The 22,091-nt window shown below is 39.8% G+C and overlaps 1 protein-coding gene across 1 annotated transcript in view; it reads left to right on the plus strand.

The window, feature by feature from the left end:
* ccser1 (coiled-coil serine-rich protein 1) overlaps positions 1-22,091 on the plus strand; it is a 142,493-nt gene that overhangs the window by 3,177 nt on the left and 117,225 nt on the right. The window contains exons 2-5 of the mRNA XM_063489092.1: positions 2,266-3,283; positions 3,976-4,393; positions 10,652-10,836; positions 19,146-19,236. Coding sequence (XP_063345162.1) covers positions 2,291-3,283; positions 3,976-4,393; positions 10,652-10,836; positions 19,146-19,236 — 1,687 coding nt within the window. The 5' untranslated portion in view covers positions 2,266-2,290. The remainder of the gene's footprint in view (positions 1-2,265; positions 3,284-3,975; positions 4,394-10,651; positions 10,837-19,145; positions 19,237-22,091) is intronic.

Here is a 22,091-nt window from a genome sequence, read left to right on the forward strand (position 1 = left end):
GCTTACTGAGTGCAAAAAAACAATGACAGGAGTATTTGCTCAAATGAAAGCCTTCCTTTATGACTCAAAAAGGGGAACTTTAGTCAGTTCCTACTAGCAGTGGGGCATTGTGTTTACTCAGAGACTCTCTTTGTAAGATCATGTGAGGAACATTGTTGTAGGCTGACGCTCTAATTTTGTATTCTCAACAGCCAGTGCAGGTGAGAGGGTGAGCTATAGGCCAGGAAGTTATGGTTGGCCATGAGTTGTGCTGGTGCTGTTATATTTTTTTTCCAAAATTCTGGTCTTTCCTATTTTGTTCTTTTCCATGTTGTGCTTTCAGTCAGTGGTTGATTTATTAGTGCTTGTGAAAGCTACATAGTAGTTTATAATGTATGGATAATCTGCACCACTGCAAACATTTAGAGGTTCAGCGTGTAAAATCTATAAATCCATTACTGAATTCTTTTAGGGGCATTTTTTTTCCTTTATTTAATAGTGAGAGGAGAAAGACCAGGGGAACACACAGTGAACCACTAAAGAGCCACAGGTCATTTCAACCATATTGCGTATGGCTGAAGGTGATACTGGACGTCATTTCCTTACCCCTCCTAATTCAGGTGCATAATCCTAGCTATGGTGGTCAATGTAGGATAAACAATTAAGTGAAGCTTGCTTCTGTGATACCGAGGTGAGCTTTGAGGATACGCTGAACTTTTCTGTTGGTAAGCGCAGAAAAACCTCTGTTAGCTTCTGTTAGCCCCTGTTAGCTGCTGTTAGCATCTGTTAGCTGCTGTTAGTCTCTGTTAATGAAACATTTTTTAAAGTTGATCTAGCATTGTTGGACTCAGATACTTAGTGGATAAAGTCTCGTATAATGTGGGAACGTAATCAAATTGTTTATTAGAGGGAAAGTGTATATTTATGAGTACAACATTCTTTTTTCTATCAAATGACCTTAAAAAATGAACTTACTGTACCTGTAAATAACTGTGCTAAGATTTGATCTTTTTCTAGTACATCCATACAAAAAAAACCCTTAAAGAGCGCTTAGGATATTTTGTAACTCTCTCTTCTTCACTTCCTTCCATTCTGTGTTTGTCTGGCTCTCCCCTTGGGTTAGGTCTGTCTGCACAATTTAGTTGTCAAGTAAATGTTAATTGTAATGTGTGACATGTTAAACAGAAATCAACCCTCCAGGTCTCATAGCAGATCTAATAATAGTCACATAAAGACTTTCTTTACATGCACTTCCAAGTGAAAATGACGTTTTGGGGCAATAAAGAGCCTTTTTTACTGTTTGATCTTATGAAATATGAGATGTATCAGAGCAGCAGCTTTTTTGTGAGACACGCCAGATGACCTTAAAGTAGGGATGCGCTAAAAGTGAAGTTCTCGGCTAGTATTGATGTTTTTAAAAAGCAATTTGTCCAGTAGCTGATGCCAAAACAGATGTTATTTTTTGGTTTTCTTGTTAGTTTAATCCACTTTTGTGCTAGAGAGAAACAAAGAAATTCTCATTATAAAAAAATAATTGAACTATTTTAAAGTCACCCTTCATCCCTCCTGTCTTCAGACATTTAGCAAGCCCCGAATTGATGTGGCTCAACAGATGAACATCGACTGCTGCTAGCGCTGAATGTTATCTGACAGGCTGATGACAGACAAAAAGGCCTTTTACAGCCAGAATACCTGCTTTACCGAATGAAAAATACTGCCTCTCATTCTGTGAGATCTCACACCTTTGTGAGAGTGTTAGATCCGTCTTTGTTCACATGTACTGATGTACAATAAACAGAAGTACACTTCAGCTAAGCCCCTTCAGTATGCTGGGTGTATTCAGACTTGACAACCACTTTATTTGTATGGAATAAATGTGAAATGAGATTCTGTTTTTGCCTCTTTTGAGGCAGGTGTTTGATTAAATTTTTCCATTAGAGAAAGTTCACACATAGACACTAGGAGAAATGGTGTAAACAACACTGTTTTGCTTTAAGGAATCATTTCACATGCCCGATTTGGGAAAAATCTCTTAAGTATGACACTTTTTCCATATCGGAATGGGTAAAGATGCAGCAGGAACTTTAAGAGTGGGAAATGTGAGCAGTTTGTGCACTTAAACTCCATTTTTGAAAAATAAAATTGTGCTTCAAGGGTTAATGGACCGGACTTCTTAGCTGCCACATAAGGGTTTGGCACCAGAGAAGAAGTGGTGTATGCCATGCAGTATTCAGGAGTTGATGAACGGTTTATTTATTAAATGTTTCTGTCTGCTTGTTCTCTCAGAGTGGCCCACTGCCTCAGCTTTTAAATGGGTGAATCAGGCTCACGGCGATCAACTCTTGTTTCCCGCCTGCCAATCTTCCGCCGCAGCAGCAGCAAGAGGCAGGAGTCCCTTCCCTCCTCTCCATCTTCAGGCGGAGTGGGAAATGGTGTCCACACCTCCTCGCCTTCCAGCACCAACTCCAGCTCTGGCAGCACCGGGAAACGGCGGAGCCTGTTCCGCACGCCGTCTCTCAGCTTCGCAAGTAAACGGAACAGCGATCCACGTGTCCAGCCTATCAACCTCAACCTCACACCGCCGCTGACACAGGGCACCGATGCCAACGGAAATAATCAGCAGGCAATAAGCACGTCGGTGTCAACGGGGTTCAGCGATGGCGGCGGACGGCCCAAGTCACGCCACTCATTTGGATTTGGCAGCCACAAGCAAAAGAAAATCACACGCTCTCAGACTGAGGACTTTGACAAGGCTTCATCATCATCCTCTACGACCAATCGAAACGTGTTCATCAACTGCATCAGCAGCTCGGGAACCAACGAGGGCGATGACTCCGGGATCCTCGATGACTACAGTGGCGGCAGTAACAACAACAAACGGTCATCACGCCAGAAGAAACAGCTGCTTCCGAAGTCTTTCTCAGCTCACCAACGCTTCTCCCGGACATCTGATCATCACAGGCCCCCTGAAGTGAAGCTGGAGCCTCCCAGCACCACCGCTACCATCACTCCAGGGGCAGGAGGGCTCACCCCAGGATCCTGGCCTGGTGAACTTGGTGCTGGTGGTGAGAGCTCACTCCAGTCCCCTATGATATCAGAGGATCGAACCACAGCGATCACTCCTTCCGAGTTCATTCCAATCACTGAAGACTCTGTATCTGAAGTAGATGCGCTGCCAGCTCCGAGCCCCGGATCGGGTTCAGCACCAGAACCGTCCTCTACGCCAGGGGTGGATGCGGAAGCTGCTCAACCCGATCATCCACCTGTTCCAGAAAAGTTCAGCGTGGCTGTCTCTACCTCCCAGGTATCATGTTTGTTTTGTTAAAGAAGGTTTAAAATCAAATGGGGTTAACCAGTATAGACTTACAATGAGTTTAATAACAAATAACAGCTTTTATGATAAAAACGCACCACGTTTAAATACTAAGTAATCGGTCTGCATGTAACCAAATAGACTTATAAAGATCAAAAAATGTTAGGGCTTCAGGAATTCAGAATACAGCTGCAGTTGCCGTTAAATGCAAAAACAAGAACAAGCACAAAGGACGAGTATTTGTGACCACTGTTTGGAGTGTGTGAAATATGGAATAAAAGTTGAGCACCGGGCATAAAAAATCCTTTTATTGAAAGAGCTTAGGCATGAAAAAGAAGACTAGTGCATGTCTGAATTCTGCCCTTCGCATTTCACACCTTTACGCTCACAACTTTTCCTCCTTCAAAGCATTTATTCAGAGATATTATTCTGTTTTACTGCCAGCTGAGGGAACTTCAAAAAATGAAACCATTCACTTTCCTTTATGGCTTTAGAGTAGTAAAGACTGCATTATTTTGCTGTCTAAACATGTGCACTTTGGTGCATGAGAACACAAACATCAACCTTTTAAATGCTAGCTGAAGGGCGATCTTCTCTATGTAAACTGTTAGCTTTTTGCTTCATTATCTTGCCAGTGAGAAATTTGAACTTTGCACATACTAAATAAAATGCCTTCTCCTCAGGTTTTCTTCACTCCTGCCCAATCAAGCACTGAAAAACCCTTACTCCCGGACACCAGCACAGCCAACAACACGGACTATGAGACTGCCGTTTCCGTCTCGGAGCCTGAGACGGCCGTACCCTGCCTACCTCTGCAGGAACAGTCACTGGAGGAGAGGAAGGAGAGGGAGGAGGAAAGGAAGGAAGCGAGGAAAGAGTTGTCAGCAGAGAAGAGGGAGGACTTGGACCTAGAGAGGAAGACAGGTTACCACACAGAGACCACAAGTGAGAGCGAGGCGTGCGTCGTACGCAGTGAGGGCTGCCACTCTAACCCTGAGCAGTCAGAGAGGAGGGCAAGAACCACGCGATCTTTTCAAGAAAGAGGAAGCTTCTGCGGCTGCCACGAACCCAGACCCTCTCACTTGAGGAAACCACACACAGGTATGAAATTCAAGCAAATGCTTGCAGGTAAATCATAGGTTTACATGCAATGCCAAAGCCACAGGCATACAAATATATACAGCATATGTGGTCAGTGTGAGTCATAGAGCTGGGTTGATCCCTTGTGTAAGAAACACACACCAAGAAAAAAATGTACACATTACGTTTGCTGGAAACTAAGCCTTTAACTTCACACATACACTTTGTTCACTCTGACACTTTTATTGTCTTGTACTTCTTTCCACACTTGACTTAAACACACAGATTCACTGTACTGACTTGAACAGATAAGGCATTTCCAAAAACACCAGTGTAGGGTTTGGCAATAAAAGGCTCAAAATAATATCACGATATTTTAAGGGAACTTACGATCATGATTTTGATGACAGTTTAGAAGATATAGAGAAAAAAACTACTGAACAACATTTTATCTGTAATTGCAGCGACAGAGAGCAGCATTTATTACTGCAAACCTCCTTTTCCAGCGAGTTACTGTCAGTGATGACAGACTATCTAATTGAAAGTGTGAATCTGTTGCCACAAGGTGCCAGCAGAAGCAGCATTACAGTGCAATAGTGGTGACACAGTATAAGTTGAATGCTTTTCTGCTATGTAACCGAATCAGTAATTTCATTCCACTGTTTGCTCGTCCTATCACACCGAGCCATGCTTGGGGGAGTCATTTGTTTACTATTGGTTGCACATGACCAGTTGCTAGTATCTCCACGTCGTGTGGATTCTGATGGTGTGTTTTTGCCTCAAGTGGTGAAACACATTTGGTACTAAATCATCATCATGAGAAGCTGACACATGGCTCTTGCTCTCAGATATGCCTGGGCTTGTCTTGTTTGGAATTGCTGTATTGATTGATATAATTGATATCATGATATGACACTCATTTCATGAAGCTTTCTACATGCTGTTCTTGAGCTAATCTTAAGGTCACATTAAGTTTGTAGCAATTGACTCTGCGCACTACGCACCTCAGCATTCACTCACCCCACTCTGTGATTTTATGTCGCCTACCACTTTGTGGCTGGGTTTCTGTCGTTCCCAATCACTTCCACTTTGTTATAATACCACTAATAGTTGACTGTCGAATACCGGAGTTGTTGCACAGACTGGAATTCACCGAGCTCCTGAGAGCGACCCATTCTTTCACAAAGGTTTTCAGAAGCAGTGTGTATGGTTAGGTGCTTGATTTGTACACCTGTGACTAGTGCTGGGCGATATGACGATATATATCGTGTGGACGATAGAAAAGTGTCTATCGTGCCATTTGTCTTCTATCGTTTCTATCGTTTCTAACCCAAATTTTATAAATTATTACATAAAATATATAATTAACCCTTTACAATCGGTCGGAGCAGGCACACTCCGTTTTACCTAACTATTTTTAAATCCCTGTAGAACTGGAACCACGTATGGTAGCGCAATAATTTTTTTTGCATGTGAAACCGGAGGAGTTGTACTTACATCTAATGCCATTAGCTTGCCCTAGGTCATGGTTTCCTTCCACATATAGCTTTGCAAAAATTGCATAAGAAGCACTTGCAGCAACAAAAACATAATATTCCAAACTTGCAGCAACAAAAAGGTAATATTTCAGACTTGCAGCAACAAAAACATAATATTCCAGAAACATGCTTTGCCGATGGTCATAACACTTCCTACGTTGGCATAGACGTCAGCGCGAACTATCGAATGTCCGCCATTACCTGCCCGAAACCGGAAGTGACGTCATTTTCGCGAAAGGGCCTTATAAGCCTATGTTGGTGTTTTTAAAAGTCATGTTTGACTTTATGCTTTTCTGTATCGTTTCTGAGATGCTTAGAACTCAAATTACACTGTTGGAAATAGTTTATTTTGATGCATTATAATATTTATTTTCATTTTTCTCGTGGTTGGAAACTATTTTGTGCAACTTTTTTGTATTTACAGTTTTGAGGGATACACCTCTTAAATTTTTCTAACTAGAAATATATGTAAAAAAAAAACAAAAACGATTTTCAATTTTTTTGTAGTTTATTGCACTACAATTTTTTGTAATTTATGTAGTTACTATGGACTTAATGCATACATATTATTAAAATTTGGGCTATAACGGTTGTATTGATGTATGGAAACTTTAAATGCTCCCACAAATGGCACTACAGCATGTAAAAACATAAAGATAAGCTCTGGCGGACTTGGTTCTATGGTAGGTCTTAAAAGGTTAAATAGCCTGTGGCAAATATATTAGTGTTGTCTTCTCACTATACATGCTCTTAACTTTATGCAAGAGAAAATAAAGTATAAAAAAAGATATTTTTTGCAAAGAAACTCCATCTTGTGGTTTGCGACCTGGTGCTGCTATACGTGCACCCGGATTTGTGACATACTTTTCGGTAACTCAAAACAAACACTGCACCCTCGGCACTTGCTGTTTACAGACTGCGTACTTTCCAGATGACCACAGGTCAGGTGGTATATTGTGATATATATCGTTATCATGATATAAAATAATTCATATCGTGATAAATATTTTTTCCATATCGCCCAGCACTACCTGTGACTATAAAAGTTATTGAAACACCCGAATTTAGTTATTTAGGTGGGTGAATAAATACTTATGGCAATATAGCATACATCATAGCAGGTCTTATTATCATCTTGTAGCCCGTACCTTTGACTCTTGATGTTATTCTCTATCACAAATCACCCCTAACACTTTTCTCCGCCAACTCCACCCTGGCTGCACTCTTTTCGTCACCTCTGTTATGCACCATTTGTTGCTTCAATTTGCATGAGACAGGCGAAAGTACTTAAACTCATCTGACTTCACCCCTTCTGCTCACTGTTACACCTGTCTCCTTCTCGTTCACAGACGTGTATTCCAACTTTCATTCCTCCTTTCCAGAGCATACCTCCACCTCTCCTGTTTCTCTTCCACCTGCTACTTACTCTCAGGGGCGATCGCAATGTCATCAAACATTATAGTCGATAGAGAATTCTGCGCTACTACTACAAACAAGAAAGGGCTCATCAGTCCCAATCCCTGATGTAATCCTTCCCCCACCTTGAACTCATCTGTCACTCCTAACATACACCTCATCACTGTCTCACTGTCCTCAAACATGTCGTGGGCCTGCATCACATACTGATGCAAACATATTGAACATGAATCATTGTCGGATTCTAAATTGTTGTTTTTCCATGAAAAAATTTATGGCAACAGTATTATTGCATTATTGGAGATATTCATTTGTAAGTATGATCTGAACAAATTGCTGTTAATATAGTCACTGTTACGTTTTCATCAAAAAAGATCCACATTCATCTCTGCTGAAATGAGTTTGACAGTAAACATTTATTATGAAGTTAAAGTGATGCTATGCTCCTGCTACTTCAGTGTTGTTTGGTTTTATTACTTCCTTATGCGTGATTGTACAAGTGTGAATTAGAATGCCAATAAAAATCTTGAGAGTTCATTATCAAGCCTATCAAAGAGATTCTCCCAGGAAGCTGATAAGTGGAGGTGCTGTAAATTGGCATAATCGAGATTTAAAATGATATTATTCTCATGTCTCACAGCTTGTTCCCACTTGATGATTGCAGACTACAAGATGATTTGTATTGACATACGGAGCATAATGCCTTTGCATTGTTTGCTTCCAAATTGTTTGCTAATTCAAAGTTGGGAGTGAGAATGTTTCCAGACAATAAACGAATTAGGGCTGGAAATCGGCAACATGAATTTCAAATCAGATTTGAAACTCGTGTGGCTGTCAGTCCTTCTTGCAGCAGCTCAGGCAGTTAATCTGGAAAAATCCTTTCAGTATATTAAATTAGTGGCAGCTGTGGACTGACTGAAACAGTAAGTGTCACATTGAAAGTGTTTTTCTTAAATAAAGCTGATTTGTTAATGTTATTCTTAATTCACCTCCAGCTGCTGCAACACAATGCGCACTTTCTTCTTGCCAGACTTTCTCTGGTAACAACAAAGAAATTCTACAAAACGATTCTGCTCAAACCTTCAGCCCATTATTAGGATTTCTGACAATTACTTGCCTGTCTTTAGTTACTAAAAACATGAATCTGTTGTGTTTCTTACACAGGAATACCTGTGGAGGTATGGAGATGCTTAGGAGAGAGGGCAGCAGACATTTTAGCCAGATTGTTTAACACGGTCTTGAAAAGTGAGAGCATGTCTCAGGAATAGAGAAGTGTGTTGGTATACTGATACACTTGGAGATAGGGAAGGTAGATGACTTTACATTCCCGTGTTTAACCATCCGAAGCAGCTGAGAGTGCTCAAGAGAGGTGAAGAAGAAAGGGTTGAGTGGGTGGAGACGACTATCGGGGTGATTTGTGACAGAAGGAAGCTGCAAGAGTGAAAAGAAAGGTTTACAAGATGGTACTGAGACCTGCTATGATGTATGGTTTGGCACTTACAACAAAGACAAGAGGCCGAGTTGAAGATGCTAAGATTTTTGTTAGGACTGACCGGAATGGAAAAGAAATGAGGAACAGCTCAGGTTGAGTGGTTTAGAGATAAAGTTAGAGAGGCAAGGTTTAGACGGTTGGGACATGTGCAGAGGAAGTATAGTGGATATACTGGACACAGGATGTTGAATATGGAGCTCCCAGGCAGAAGGACAAGAGAAAGACCACAGAAGCGACAGAAGAGGATGTTAGAGATCGAGTGAGATGAAAGCAGACAATCTGCTGTGGCGAGCCCTAAAGGCACCAGCCGATAGAAGAAGAAGATTTGAATCATTCAAACATGAAGTCCAGGGTTTCACTGGGAGGACTGTCTAAACTGTTTGATGAGGAATCAGAGGTCAGTTGCATACCGGCAGTACAGGCACTTTTGGCTGCTCCCTTATTTTCTTCGCCACAGCAGATGGATCCACTCGTTTGATTTGGTTCACACAATTTTATGCCAGATGCCATTTCTGATGCAGTCCTCTCTTTTATCCGGGCTTAGTACTGGCATTATGTCGCCTCCTGACTGGATTTGTGTTTCCTCACGGTCTCGAACTGAGGATCTTTCACTTGTGAGACAAATATGTTAACCACTGTAGCGCTAAATTGTTGTTTTGTTACCTTCACAGTTGAAACTGAAGAGACTGATAAGAAACTTGATGATCCACCAAGGTTTAGTCATGTTCAAAACATCAACGCCATTCACGTTTCCTGTATAAAATGTGGGCATTGATACACTTTGATGATGCTCCCAATTTGCCTTTTTTTTCTTCTGTTAGAAACTCTAGAAGGACTGTAACCTTGATTATTGCAACTGTTCAAGGCATGCTGTTGTGCAGTCGAAACATGGCTTGATTGAAGGACTGTCTGCAAGCAAACACGTAACATGGTATTAATGGCCTATTTTAGCAACACACAGACACACACAGCATGTTGCAATCCCTCCTGAAGGAAAATAGCTGAATATTGATTTACACTTTGAGTTTCTGGCTTCCAGGCAGTGAGAACTACAGACAGACTATCACTGAGACAGATAAGCTCATCTGTTGACTCTACAAAAAAGGAATTTTTTGTGCAAACATTTGAACAGTCTACAATAAGGGTCCCAATGTGTTGTAACTCCATGTGTAGTTACAGATGCAATCATGGCACTTCTTCAGTGTTCTCATGTCTGCTTAGTGCTTGCATGAAGACTACCGACTTGCATACCTGTTGTTTGCGCGTGTAAAGGTTCAGGTAACAGTGTGTAGCAAGAAAGAAGGAAGACAAAATGGCTCATACAAAGTCTTGTTTTTGTGCGTGTGTGTCTCCTCTTGCTTACTGACAGGATGTGGTATTGTCTCTCTGTTTTCACTTCAATCTTCTAGGAGATCAAAATAGAGCAATTATAACAATCTTTCATTTATCTGTCTGAGGAGTATTTCCCCTGAAATTTCGCATTCATTGTCTACTTTTATTATTACACAGCAATCTTGGTGTTGGAACTCAGACAAAACCTGATTATTAAAAAACAATAAATAGCATTTGACCGAAAGCAATATTGCTGAAAAGCTTCGTAAATGGAAGATTGAATGTCGTTTAAAATGCTGAATATAGAAAAACATTGTGATTTAGTTTCATGAAACAAAAGCCCTTTTCTAACAGGAAATAGGGCTGACTCCATTAGGAATACAATAAAACATGATTACATCTATGCTTGTGGAATCACTGTTATAACAATTTCACCTGGATTCATTATTTCTCTCCATCTGTCTGACTGTGTAATTCTCTTTGTTTCATTCTTTCCTCCAGCCTCTCTGTGCAGCAGTGCCAGCCCCTACCACGAGGTGATGCGGATGGAAAGACGTCTGCGCTCCTCGTCCGAGGGGGCTGGTGGTCCTCGTATCCATGGAAACCATAGAGAAGCCCCCGGCATGGAGGGATGTGGTCTGCTCAAACACAGAAACAACTCTTCATCGTCTAAACTCGGGAGCCTGGTAGGTCTTAAGCTTTCTGTGTTTGTTTGCCTGTGTGTTTATTCGACAGCAGTGCCCTTTGATGATTATGTCATCAGTAGTTGTTTGTGCACATTTGCGGTAAACTATTTTTTATTTATATATATATTTTTTACATCAGCTAGTCATGTATTTTTGTGAGGTTATAATACATAATAAAGAACAAAAGTGTAAAGAAAAAAAAGTTAAAAATATATTAATTTGTGTGTGTGTGTGTGTGTGTGTTTCTGCATATTTAAAGCACTTTTGTGCTTTATTATTTGTGTGGTATTGTGTTGCTTTATATCATGCATATATACTCATTTGTGTTGAGGTGCCTACGGGAGTTTTGTCTTTTTGGTCAGTGATGGAGGCACTGACCAAAAAGGCACGCATCTCAGATCAGATATTGGCCACACCACTCTGTTGGCCCTGCTTCAAAGAAATTCTCCTCAGAAACATAGCTAACATGATGAGGGACAATTGATTTTATTGTGATAAATGCTGTAACAACCAATTGCGGAAACAGTGTTAAACCATTTACAGGTATTTAAGGTGTTTTTATGCCTACGGTTTGTTTACTCTGGTATGGAGTTTGTGATTTTGTTTCTTTTCACACAGAGAAAATTCAAGCAAATCCAAAAGCATCACTACAAATCACGTGAACTAAATAAATACAGAAGGAGATAAAAAATGTAGTCCTTTGACCAAATTGTCAATAAGGCAACATACCAAGTGAGCTGCTGGTTAATTTTACAGGTAGTTGCTATAGTTTGTGTAGTTTGTGCATGTTTGTGCAGAATGCACCACATAGCTGGCTACAGGAAGGCGTTTAGCTCCAACTTTCAGCATACACACAGTAGTTGGATCGGATCAAAGTTGGATCACATTTATGCCAAAAACAAACCCCACTGGAGTTTATCTGGAACTGGACTCATACTACCTTCTCCAAAGCGTCTTGTTTTGATCCACACCCGAGTGTAATTACCACATTAACATCTGCACAAACAAACTACACTAAGGGAGAAAACGAACCAGGATTTAATTGAAACAGACTCAACGGTGCAGGAGTGAAAACACCCGTAATGTCCACAAACTTGAATCAAGTGTAAACAACAGATACCCTCAATACTCTTGGGGTATACTGGTGCTGAATAAAAGTTGTACAGTTCTAAATGTAAAACTTACACGCTGGCTAAAGGACCCTTAAAGAGGATACTTGTGGAAATGCTGCTGGGTTTGGTCACTTTCACTAACAATATCAAGTCATTATTAAAGTAGTGCTACGACTCTCTGACCTTACTTTTTGCCACTGCTGTGTAAACACAGCTGGTGTAAACACTGTACTGCCTGTTCATACTGGCACACCTATACTCAGTGTACATGAAGGGTTATTTGAAATGCATTTACAGGCTTATTAGTAGAGAAAGAGATTTTAAAAAAATTAAACCTTGTCTGGATGAAGATGGTTTGCTATTTAAAATCATGTTTTAAATGATTACATTTAATTTCAACAATACACATAAAGATAACGAGGGGAAAAATACCCTCTTTAGTTGATTACTTGATTGTCATTTCAAGTATAAAATTGTGTCTGTTTTGAAAGGGAGTAAAAAGAGAAAATGTAATTGGCCTCAATCATAGCCAACCACTAATGCAATGCCATTTAATATGTAATGTAATAAAGGATCCGGCCTAATCTCACTCAGTGCTCATGCCTCTGGCTATGCAAACACTAAATGTTCCAGCATGCCCTCAGCAGTGCAGACATAGCTCTGTTTACTTTTTCAGCTTTGACTCAGAAAAAAAAGTTGTAAATTGTTGGTGTGATGGTACGTTGGTGGTGAGTAAGTGTCCTGATAATCTCAGGAAGTAACATTTTGAAATGAGACACTGTTGAATCGACTGTAAATGAAATGGTGAATGCAGAAATATACACTGTAGAGGTGGAACAGTTTATTGAGGGTCACCACTTCTTGATTCTTTTTAGTGGTACTTAACAAACGGATTAGGGAAAAGTGGTTCATCAACTCACAGATTATTACTAAGGGATGTACATGCTCAGCAAGGCTGGTTGTGTCATTTAAATGATGTTCAATTGGTACCCAAATGGGGCCCAAAGTGTGACAATAAAATATCCCCCCGACTCTTGATACTAGGCAGGATGGATCCATGATTTCATGCCTCAGTTTCCTGCTCTTAAACTGACAGGAAGTGGCACCCCGAGTGGTCTTCTGCTGTTGTACATTCAGAGATGCTCTTCTGCATACCTGGCTTGTAACGAGTGTTTGTGTGAGTTGCTGTTGCTTTCTTTATCAGCTAGAAGCAGTCTAGCTGATAAGAAGCCAGACATCCTCTGACTTCTGGCATCAACAAGGCATTTTCACTCAGAGAACTGCATGCTCATTGGTTAGTTTCTCTTTTTTGGACCATTCTTTGTAAACACTATAGATGGCTGTATGGGAAATTGCCAGTAGATCAGCAGTTTCACTGTGCCGATTTGAATATGGCAGGGTTACTGCACTCTAATTCTTGGTCGGTGAGTGCATGTCAGGTGTAGATGATGGTCTTGCAGTGTATTGCCAAATCCCTCATTGCTATGGTATTGTATCATACTATGAGGGATTGTGTGATTCCAACCCCTAATACAAGTCCTTTGTACCTTACTCATTGCATCTGTCTCTGGACATAATGCACACTTCAGTAAAGATGAAGGAATGTCTTCTTTCCCTTTTCTTTGTATATAAAGGGCCCGTCAGGGGCCTGAGTCATGAAGGAAAGGTACGAGCCTGGGAGTGTGTATTAAATTATGCATCACCACTGTTACCGTCATGTAAATTTGTGGGGTAGCTGTTAGGTATATACCTAAGTGTGAATTTAGATATTTTCGTGTTTGTTATGATGAGCTTTCTAATTAAATACAGAACTAAACTTAGTGAGGTGCATGACTGGGATACAAATGGTTTGCTTTTTGTTTATACGTATACTGTTTGGATGATTATGGTGGTAATGTGTTACAGAGCCCGTGGGATACAGTGATTATGCAACGCAAAACAGAGAACGGCTGAAGGATACAATACAAAAAACTAAAGATTTAGTTTGCAGTGACAAATGACTAATTTGTTAAATTTGCAAAGATAAACTGTGACGTGCCGCTGTGGACTGAAGCAAGCCGATGTTTGCTTGAGCTGTTTGGCGATTTCATTCCAGTAGTTATTGTTTTTTGATATCCCTCTGAGAAGCTGTGAGATATTTATTTTGTCACCATATTCAGTGTTGTTTGCTCATAAGTCTCTCAATGACAGCTGTGATAATACTGTGACAGTCTGACAATGATTACACTCAAAAGTGGCTAAAAAAAACCATTCTTGGGGAATTGTCTCTTATCTCAGAGAACAAACAACTTTGAACATGGATTTTAGTTTGTAGTTTGATGGATATGTATATGGCAGAGTAATTCCTCTGCAATTCATTTTACATTGACTGTTTTACTTATGCATATCAACTATCGACGGTCTCTTGATTGCTAGACAGTGTTGTAATACAGAGTGGCTCTTGTTTTCATATTTCTCAGTCTGATTGTTGCCTTGTGCAGGCTAGATAGCATAAATGGCACTTGTATTAATCATACACAGATAAGGATTCACTTCCTCTCCAAGACAGAATTTGTAATGACCACAAGCAGACGGTTTGGTTTGGAAATGAAAAACAGAGAGGATGTTCGCACGTACTGGTATTATATGCTCTCTTGGCCCCAAGACAGCACATAAAAGCAGTACCAATTATGATATACTTGAAAGTTCAAATCAAATGATTTTCTCTGAGGCTAATGCACAATGGTTATACTGCAGAGCCCTGACAGTAATGGTTTATGGGGGAAAAATCTTGCAACTTATACGCATCAATGACTAGATGAGCCAAAATGCTGCAAAATAAACACGAATTTAAGGTGGTTTTGAAGTATGCAGTTGTCACATTTAGTGTGTAGATTGTCGTGCAGAGGACCCGAGCACAGAACACTGCAGGCAGAGCACTAAAGGAAATGTAAAACTTTATTGTGGATTATCAGAGTCCTAAACTACAAAACTGTGGACCGTAATTCAAGAAAGTACCAGGAAACACCTGAGCAAGTGAAGGACAGCTCACACGGAGAGTCACTCAACAGGACAAAGGACATAAGGAGGACTAGAGTATATATAAACACAAGGACTGTTAGGGATAAGGGGCAGGTACACACAGTCAGGGCAATCATGGGAGTCAGACACTAAGCAAAATTCAACGCTAGACACTACAGAAAACATATGCCAAAGGAAACCACAAACAAGGCAAAGACACATAACTAAATGTGGACATACATAAGAAGACTTGGACTAAACAAGAGGACAGATACAAGGAAACACCAGAGGACAAAGTCATAAACTTAGAAAACAAGGCAACTACACTCATGAAAATTAACAAGCTCAAAAGAGAAATTGAAATTCAACAACTAAACATTATAACAATAATTCATCTTAACGGGCATCCAGACTCCATAAACATTAAACAGTAACCAGAACTCGGAATAACCAGGAAGTCATGCTCAAGATACTGGAAATATAATCGAAAAAAACAGGAGACTATAAAGAGCAGCGCTCACGCAATACAAAACAACTGGCAATCACTGAGAACGTGATCCAAAACACAGAATCCTAACAGAGAAAATTAATACCAAGAAAACCACGAGATGAAAACAGGAATCAAAAACATCTGTAACATCACAAGAAATCAAAACAAGAATCGACTGTTTAACAAAACTCAGACTTGAATATATTCACTCAGATAACATAGACAAGTACCTGAGATCAAGGCAGCAGTAAATTATCACATTATTATTATTATTATTATTATAAGTAAGGTTATTGTTGTTAATTAATTAGGTTTTATTTAACTGGTTGTCAGCACTTGAGAGGCTTTGGTGCACATATTTTATTGAGACTGTTCTAATGTGTTGTAGTAACAAAAACAACAATACATAATAACAATAACAGTAAAACACATTTTAAAACTGTGGTTAAAAAAATGTGCTAAAACTTAACATTTAGAATGATTAAAAATTATGTCGAAACAAGCAAATCTAGTCAGCTGAATAAAAGCAAGAATTAATAATGAAATTAAAAGAAAAAGTAACAAATTGCAATAGCTTTCTTTATATGTAAGTCTGACAGCTAGCTCATGAAAATTCAAATATATTCTTTATTATTTATTGCAAATTGAGAATGAGTAGTCTGTAATAATAATAATACTACTACTAATAATAATGATAAAAGCTATTTATATGGAAACAAACTGATCCTTGAATTAGTGCTCCATGGCAATTTCCCCCAACTGTACACGTCGCAGACCATGAAGATTTGATACTGGAAATAAATATGTCTTCACTTGTTTCACTGTAAAGAGGATCTGAAAGCTGGTCTGATCGACACTTTTTCTCTGAGAAAGCCTCGTGTCAGAGTTGAAGTTGTTTTTTGTGTTGTTAAATTTGCCTGTGAGTTCCTGCTCTGACTTGTCAAAATGCTTGCAAACTTTCAGCTGGCCTTCCAAGATGACCTGAAATAAATCTTAACCTGCAATATGTGATATCTTCTTAATCTTCTCGGAAAGATTTCATGCTACCGAAGCTAGAAATGTAGCTCTGTCAGTCTAAACCACATGTTCGGAGCGAGTTTCTTACAGCGTCAGCAGTGCAAGAATCTGGATTTGTTTCTCTTATCGAATCGCCCGTTGAATATGAAAACGTTTTAGTCGGGTTGCTTCAGTCTTGGACAACTGGTGTTTCTGTATTGAGTGATGGCTGTTAGAAAATGTCAAATGTCAGGTGTTAAGTTGTGAAACAAGGTTTTTTTCCCCTCAAGTAGGTGTTATTCAACAAAAGTTTCACTGGACGTTCAATCCTTCATGCCCTCAGGCGCACTGTAAACACAACTGGCTGCGAATCGTCGACTCAGACAGAAAGGAAGTCATTTTTTACTCCATAAATATCTGCAGCCATAATACCTGGCTGCAAAGCCAAATTGCTCTGCTGTGATACTAATGCATTCGCCACCTTAAAGAAGTGAATAAATGTAATTTTCATAGACTGTATATGTGGTATTTTTTACAGAGTGCGAATGGAAACCGCTGGCTTTTTATGGACAGAGAGAATCTCTTGCTTCCTCTTATCCCTGTTTTGGATGTCATTCTGCTTGGCATTTAAGAGATGGAGCCATTTTTTAATGAGAGCAGAATCTGATATTATCTCTATTAACTCAAGGATTATACTCATTCAACTCACATTAGTGATGTAAAAAAGGTGACATCTCAGGCTTGTAAAATCGTATTAACACATTTCTGTGGTTGGAGGGGCACATTAAAATGGGTAATTTTGCTTCAAATGAAGTCTGTGTGCAGTAGCATCACACAGTATGGCTCTTCATTTCTTTTCCCAATACCTTTTAGCTATTAGCTTTAATGCCTGAAATGAGGGCTTACGTGTTCAGGCGCATTACACTGAAATGCGTTCGGAGCTTTTTCTGATGTTTACCGCACCGCCATCCAGAGGGGAAAGGAAAGGATATAATTTTGAATGTTCATAAACACGTAACTGCTGCTTTGGAGAACATAAAGTCAACTGATTTGAAATTCAGAGGTGTGTTTAATGGTCAGGGATGCCATTGAGCATTGAGGTTCAGATGGGAGGAGATCGATACAGAGAGTCGCTCGGAGGCAGTTTGTGTCCAAACAACGGTGATGAGGGGTGAACAGAGATGGTTATTGGATTTTCTGATGCATTTTAATCTGTAGATGTTGTGCCAGACTGGTACTTGGTAGTTTGTGAATGCTGGTATTTCGCTCTGGTTTTGGTTTGTAACTTTTTAGTGTACACAAGTTCAGGGAAGATATTTCTACCAGTACGACCAGGACAGGAATGCTACCCACTTACACTACGTGTTGATGCAGAACTGCACTGACATGCAGGTTGTGATTTTCATTTGACTCAACAGAGACCCGCTGATGATAAAAACATGTTCCCAGGGAGGTTGACATATATGAGTTTATGTAGAAGTGTCTCATAAATATTACATTAGCTGATAAATAAAGCCTATAAGTACACTTCCTGTTAGGCAGGAATATGCAGTGTTTTAATACATGTATTTGCCACACTATATTTCTGTGTGTTTTTTGCAGTGAATTTACCCATTTGTAACCATTGGATGGCAGTATTGACTTTTAAAATCCAGCTGAACTTAAAGGAAACACATCTTACTGCGTCATTATAACCTCATAATGCCAAGAACATGGAAGCTTTTGCTGAAAGATTACAAGTGAATATCTGCTGTTAAGTGATGAAGCATGACTCACTGCGCTGCTGTGGCTATAGCTCATTTAAGAGACGAAGGATTAGGAAAATCTTATCAGTTATTTTCTGAAATTTAAAGAGTTTGTAAGAAATTGTAAAACCGTAACGTCAGTGAAGATAATGTTGATATTTCAAGGCCACCCAAGGTGGAGGGAGGTTTTCTTGTTGGATTATTATTGTTGACGTTTGGAGAACACTGGTTTTTACATAAGAGAATTAATTTAAACTCAGTCATCAGAAGGGACTGGCTCTTTTTTTTGTCACGGGGAATAAATTCCTGTAGATTTCTAGTTGTTTTTTTCTCTTGTTTATTCATCAGCAATTTTTAGCCTGTGAAGCATGGTGAAAGCTGACAGTGGCTGCACCAAACTACAGCCTCATTGAGCACACTCATCGCTTTCTCAAACTAAACCCTTTATTAATCGTCCCTACATAACAAGAAGAGCAATTTGTTCTCGATAGTTTGGATGTAATGATGAAGAACTAAATATCTTATTAAATGCAAGCAGAATGGGGGAAGAAATACAGTGCACTATTAAAAATAACTGCATTATTATCATTACTAATATTTATAATGTTTAATTTCTTCAGCTAAGTGATTCTTCTTCTGATTGCTCTGACCCACCTGGATTACTTTGATGAGAATCGTTTCATAATTTTTTTATAAAGTTGTCACATAGTAATTAGTATTCTGCGTTTCAGCGTTTGTTTTCAGAACCTTTTTGATTAATGACTACCTCACTGAAATTGTATTAAAATGATCTATCATAAGAACATCAGGCAAAAAATTGTCTTTTATTTTTGTTCATTTTACAAAAGCAGGAAAAAAACCCACCAGCGTGTATTATGTTATTGTGAGGATAATAATTAGTCGTTGCTTTATCGCTCACCTTTTCAGAGTTTATTTCAGGCTTGTGTTTTTGCTCTTTCTCATCAGGATGTTCTGAACAACCTGGGTTCCTCGGAGCTGGATGAAGACGACCTCATGTTAGATCTGGATCTCTCCGATGATCAGCGACATCGACATGGTAACGTTTTTTCTGCTGTTGTTGCCATAATAAACATTTGCATATTGGGCGGTGACATTGTAAGAAATCAGTGAGAGAATTCTGCAACCAGTAAAGATGGCGATTTTTAATCTTTTTAACCAGTTCTTAGCAGATTTCACTGATGATTCTTTACATGCAAAGTTCATTTAGATAATACTTCAAAATAGCTTTTCAAGATGCCTCCTACGCAGCGGGACTTGTTTCTAGAAGAACTCTGTGTAGGGGAGTTAATGGACTCCATGTGACTGGATGATGAACAATTGCATCATGAGTTACAACCCTGAGATATCTTTTGGAATTAAACAAGTTCTTTTACTCTTTATGATTCATGATTTGCACTCCCATTTACTACAATGACAAAGACTTCATTGCGACTTTCACACTTTGGTAATCCATCCAGTCTGGGGGGCCAGATTGGACCCTCTTTGAGGATAGTTCTGACCCCCCCAGACTCATGTTTGTAGGTTACATTACTCATGTCTTTTACATTTTCCTTTATATCTGTATCTCTTTTAATTAAAGGGAATATCTCCTCTCTCACCTTCCTCTCTGGTGTCACAGTCTCTCCCCTGTCTCGTTTTGCTTCAGTCTTTGCCTCTCTTTTCCTTTATTAGCACACTTCTCCCTCATCACTTTAAAGCATGAAACCAGTGTTCTCCCTGCTTCTTTCAACACGTGCTAGGACTTTGATGCGGCTGCCTCATTTACACCAATTCATCTCCTTTGTTGTTCTGGCATTTCCATCACACTTCTCCTGACATGCGTCACAGTTGAAAAGTGTCTGTCGGAGGAAAATTGTTGCTCGTGCCCTGCCACGGTTGAGCGTAGGAGTGCCAAAAACCCTGAACCCCAGCTTCCTCTCATACAACACATAAGAATTGTATTGCGCTGAAAAAGTGCAGTGTAACCACCAAACATAAAAATCTGTTAAGAGAAACTCTGTGTGTGCTCATGTATTGGTTTTTATTGCATCCATGTCTTAAAAATGGGATTTTTCTGTTATGAGTCAATGTTACAGTGAAATTGTTAGAGTTTACCAGCAGTGCTGGTTTTTTGCACAGACATAACTGAGCAAAATCGAAAGCTCTTGCAGTTACTGTCTGTACTGATTATATTTCTGATCTGTGCTTGCAAAGGTTTAGTTCGTATTAATATGCGTCAAACCGCACAGATATAGACAGTTGATGTGTGGTTGAGTGCAACACACGAAGAAAATGACTCAACGAGGTAAACATAAGCTTGTGATCATACTCCATTTCTGTGCTTCATGTTGCTCAGACACAGGGACTACAACAATGCAGCGAGGGGGTGCGTTTACGTCAGCTCGACGCTTTATCCAAGCATTTCTAGCTTTGTCTCTTATCAACAGATCTATCGGTGAAATTATATGTTAATGTGAGGTTGGATTCATCTATTTCTAGGCCATATTTAAGTCCCAGATGGGCTCCTAGAATATTGCAGTTGCAGTCAAATAAAGTAAAATGCTCAGCAGCACTGAGGAGTAAAGAATACAATAGGAGCTTCAGTCCTAATAAACAGAATTTCCTATGCTTATGGGGTTTGAAGAGCATGGGGAGGCTGGGTAGTTCACTCACACAGCCAGTCAAAACACACACACACACACACACATGTCTGGTTTGCTATCCTCGTGGGGACATCCCATTGACATAATGCTTTCCCTAGCCCCTTACCCTAACCCTAACCATTAAAAATGAATGCCTAACCCTAACCCTTACCCTAAACCTAACCATAACCTAATTGTAACCCTGACAGTAAAACCGCATTTTGAGTGTGAAAATTGCTTTCAACCCCGAGGGGACCTGGATTTTGGTCCCCACGGTGCAGAAAGTCCCCACCAGGATAGTAAAAGTCAGATTTTGGTCCCCACCAGGATAGTACGAACCCGTACACACACACACACACACACACACACACACACACACACACACACACACACACTGAAAAGATCTCTACAGGCACTGGCTGATGCAGAGCTAAGGGAGGCTCCATCATTAATATACACACTAGCACACAAGCGTGCATGCTTAGTCATTAGACCTAATGGTTTGCAGACTGTAGCATGAAATTAAAGGTTTGATGAATTGTTCTCATAAAGTCAAGGGACTAAGACTCTGTGCTGGCATTAGAAGAGTAAGGTTCTTCCACAAGCTCAAATTATAGGAACTCATTTAAACACACCGTAACAGACATTCACGCAGAATACACAATACAGACGCGCAGATACATGCACAGGTTCATATAAAGATGTATGCAGACACACAGACGTACACAATTTGATGCACACCCATCTCACAATCCCTTACACCCACGCACTCATCGGTACTCCTCATTTTGACCTCTCTCAGGTGGCTTGTTGAAGCCTTTATTAAAAAGCAAGCAGTTTCACAGCAATTTATGGCCCACAGGGCTCTGCGTTCTCACTCCTATGGTGACTCATGCCCTGTGGAATCACACAGGGACAGTGAGAGAGACAGAGACCTTTGGAAAGACATAAAGAAATACCAAATCTTGGCTTTATATCCAACTTTTATTTCACTGTCTTTTATATTGGCCTGTTAAATGTGCCATTGAATATGTAGGCATAATTGTAAAGAAACACAAAAAACAACAACTGATGGTATCATGATCCCAACGGATCACTACTGAATTTTAATAACCTCTTTGATCCAAGTTTTATAGCTCTAATTCATCTCAAAAGAAGATTTAAACAGAGAGCTGTGAATTCTTCTTAGGCTAACATATGTTGTCAGTCAGATTGTCACCTGCCATACTCGTACCAAGATGGCGCCGAGTATGGCAGCCTCGTCGCGAGC

Source organism: Pelmatolapia mariae, linkage group LG12, assembly GCF_036321145.2.
Source record: "Pelmatolapia mariae isolate MD_Pm_ZW linkage group LG12, Pm_UMD_F_2, whole genome shotgun sequence".
NCBI lineage: Eukaryota > Metazoa > Chordata > Actinopteri > Cichliformes > Cichlidae > Pelmatolapia > Pelmatolapia mariae.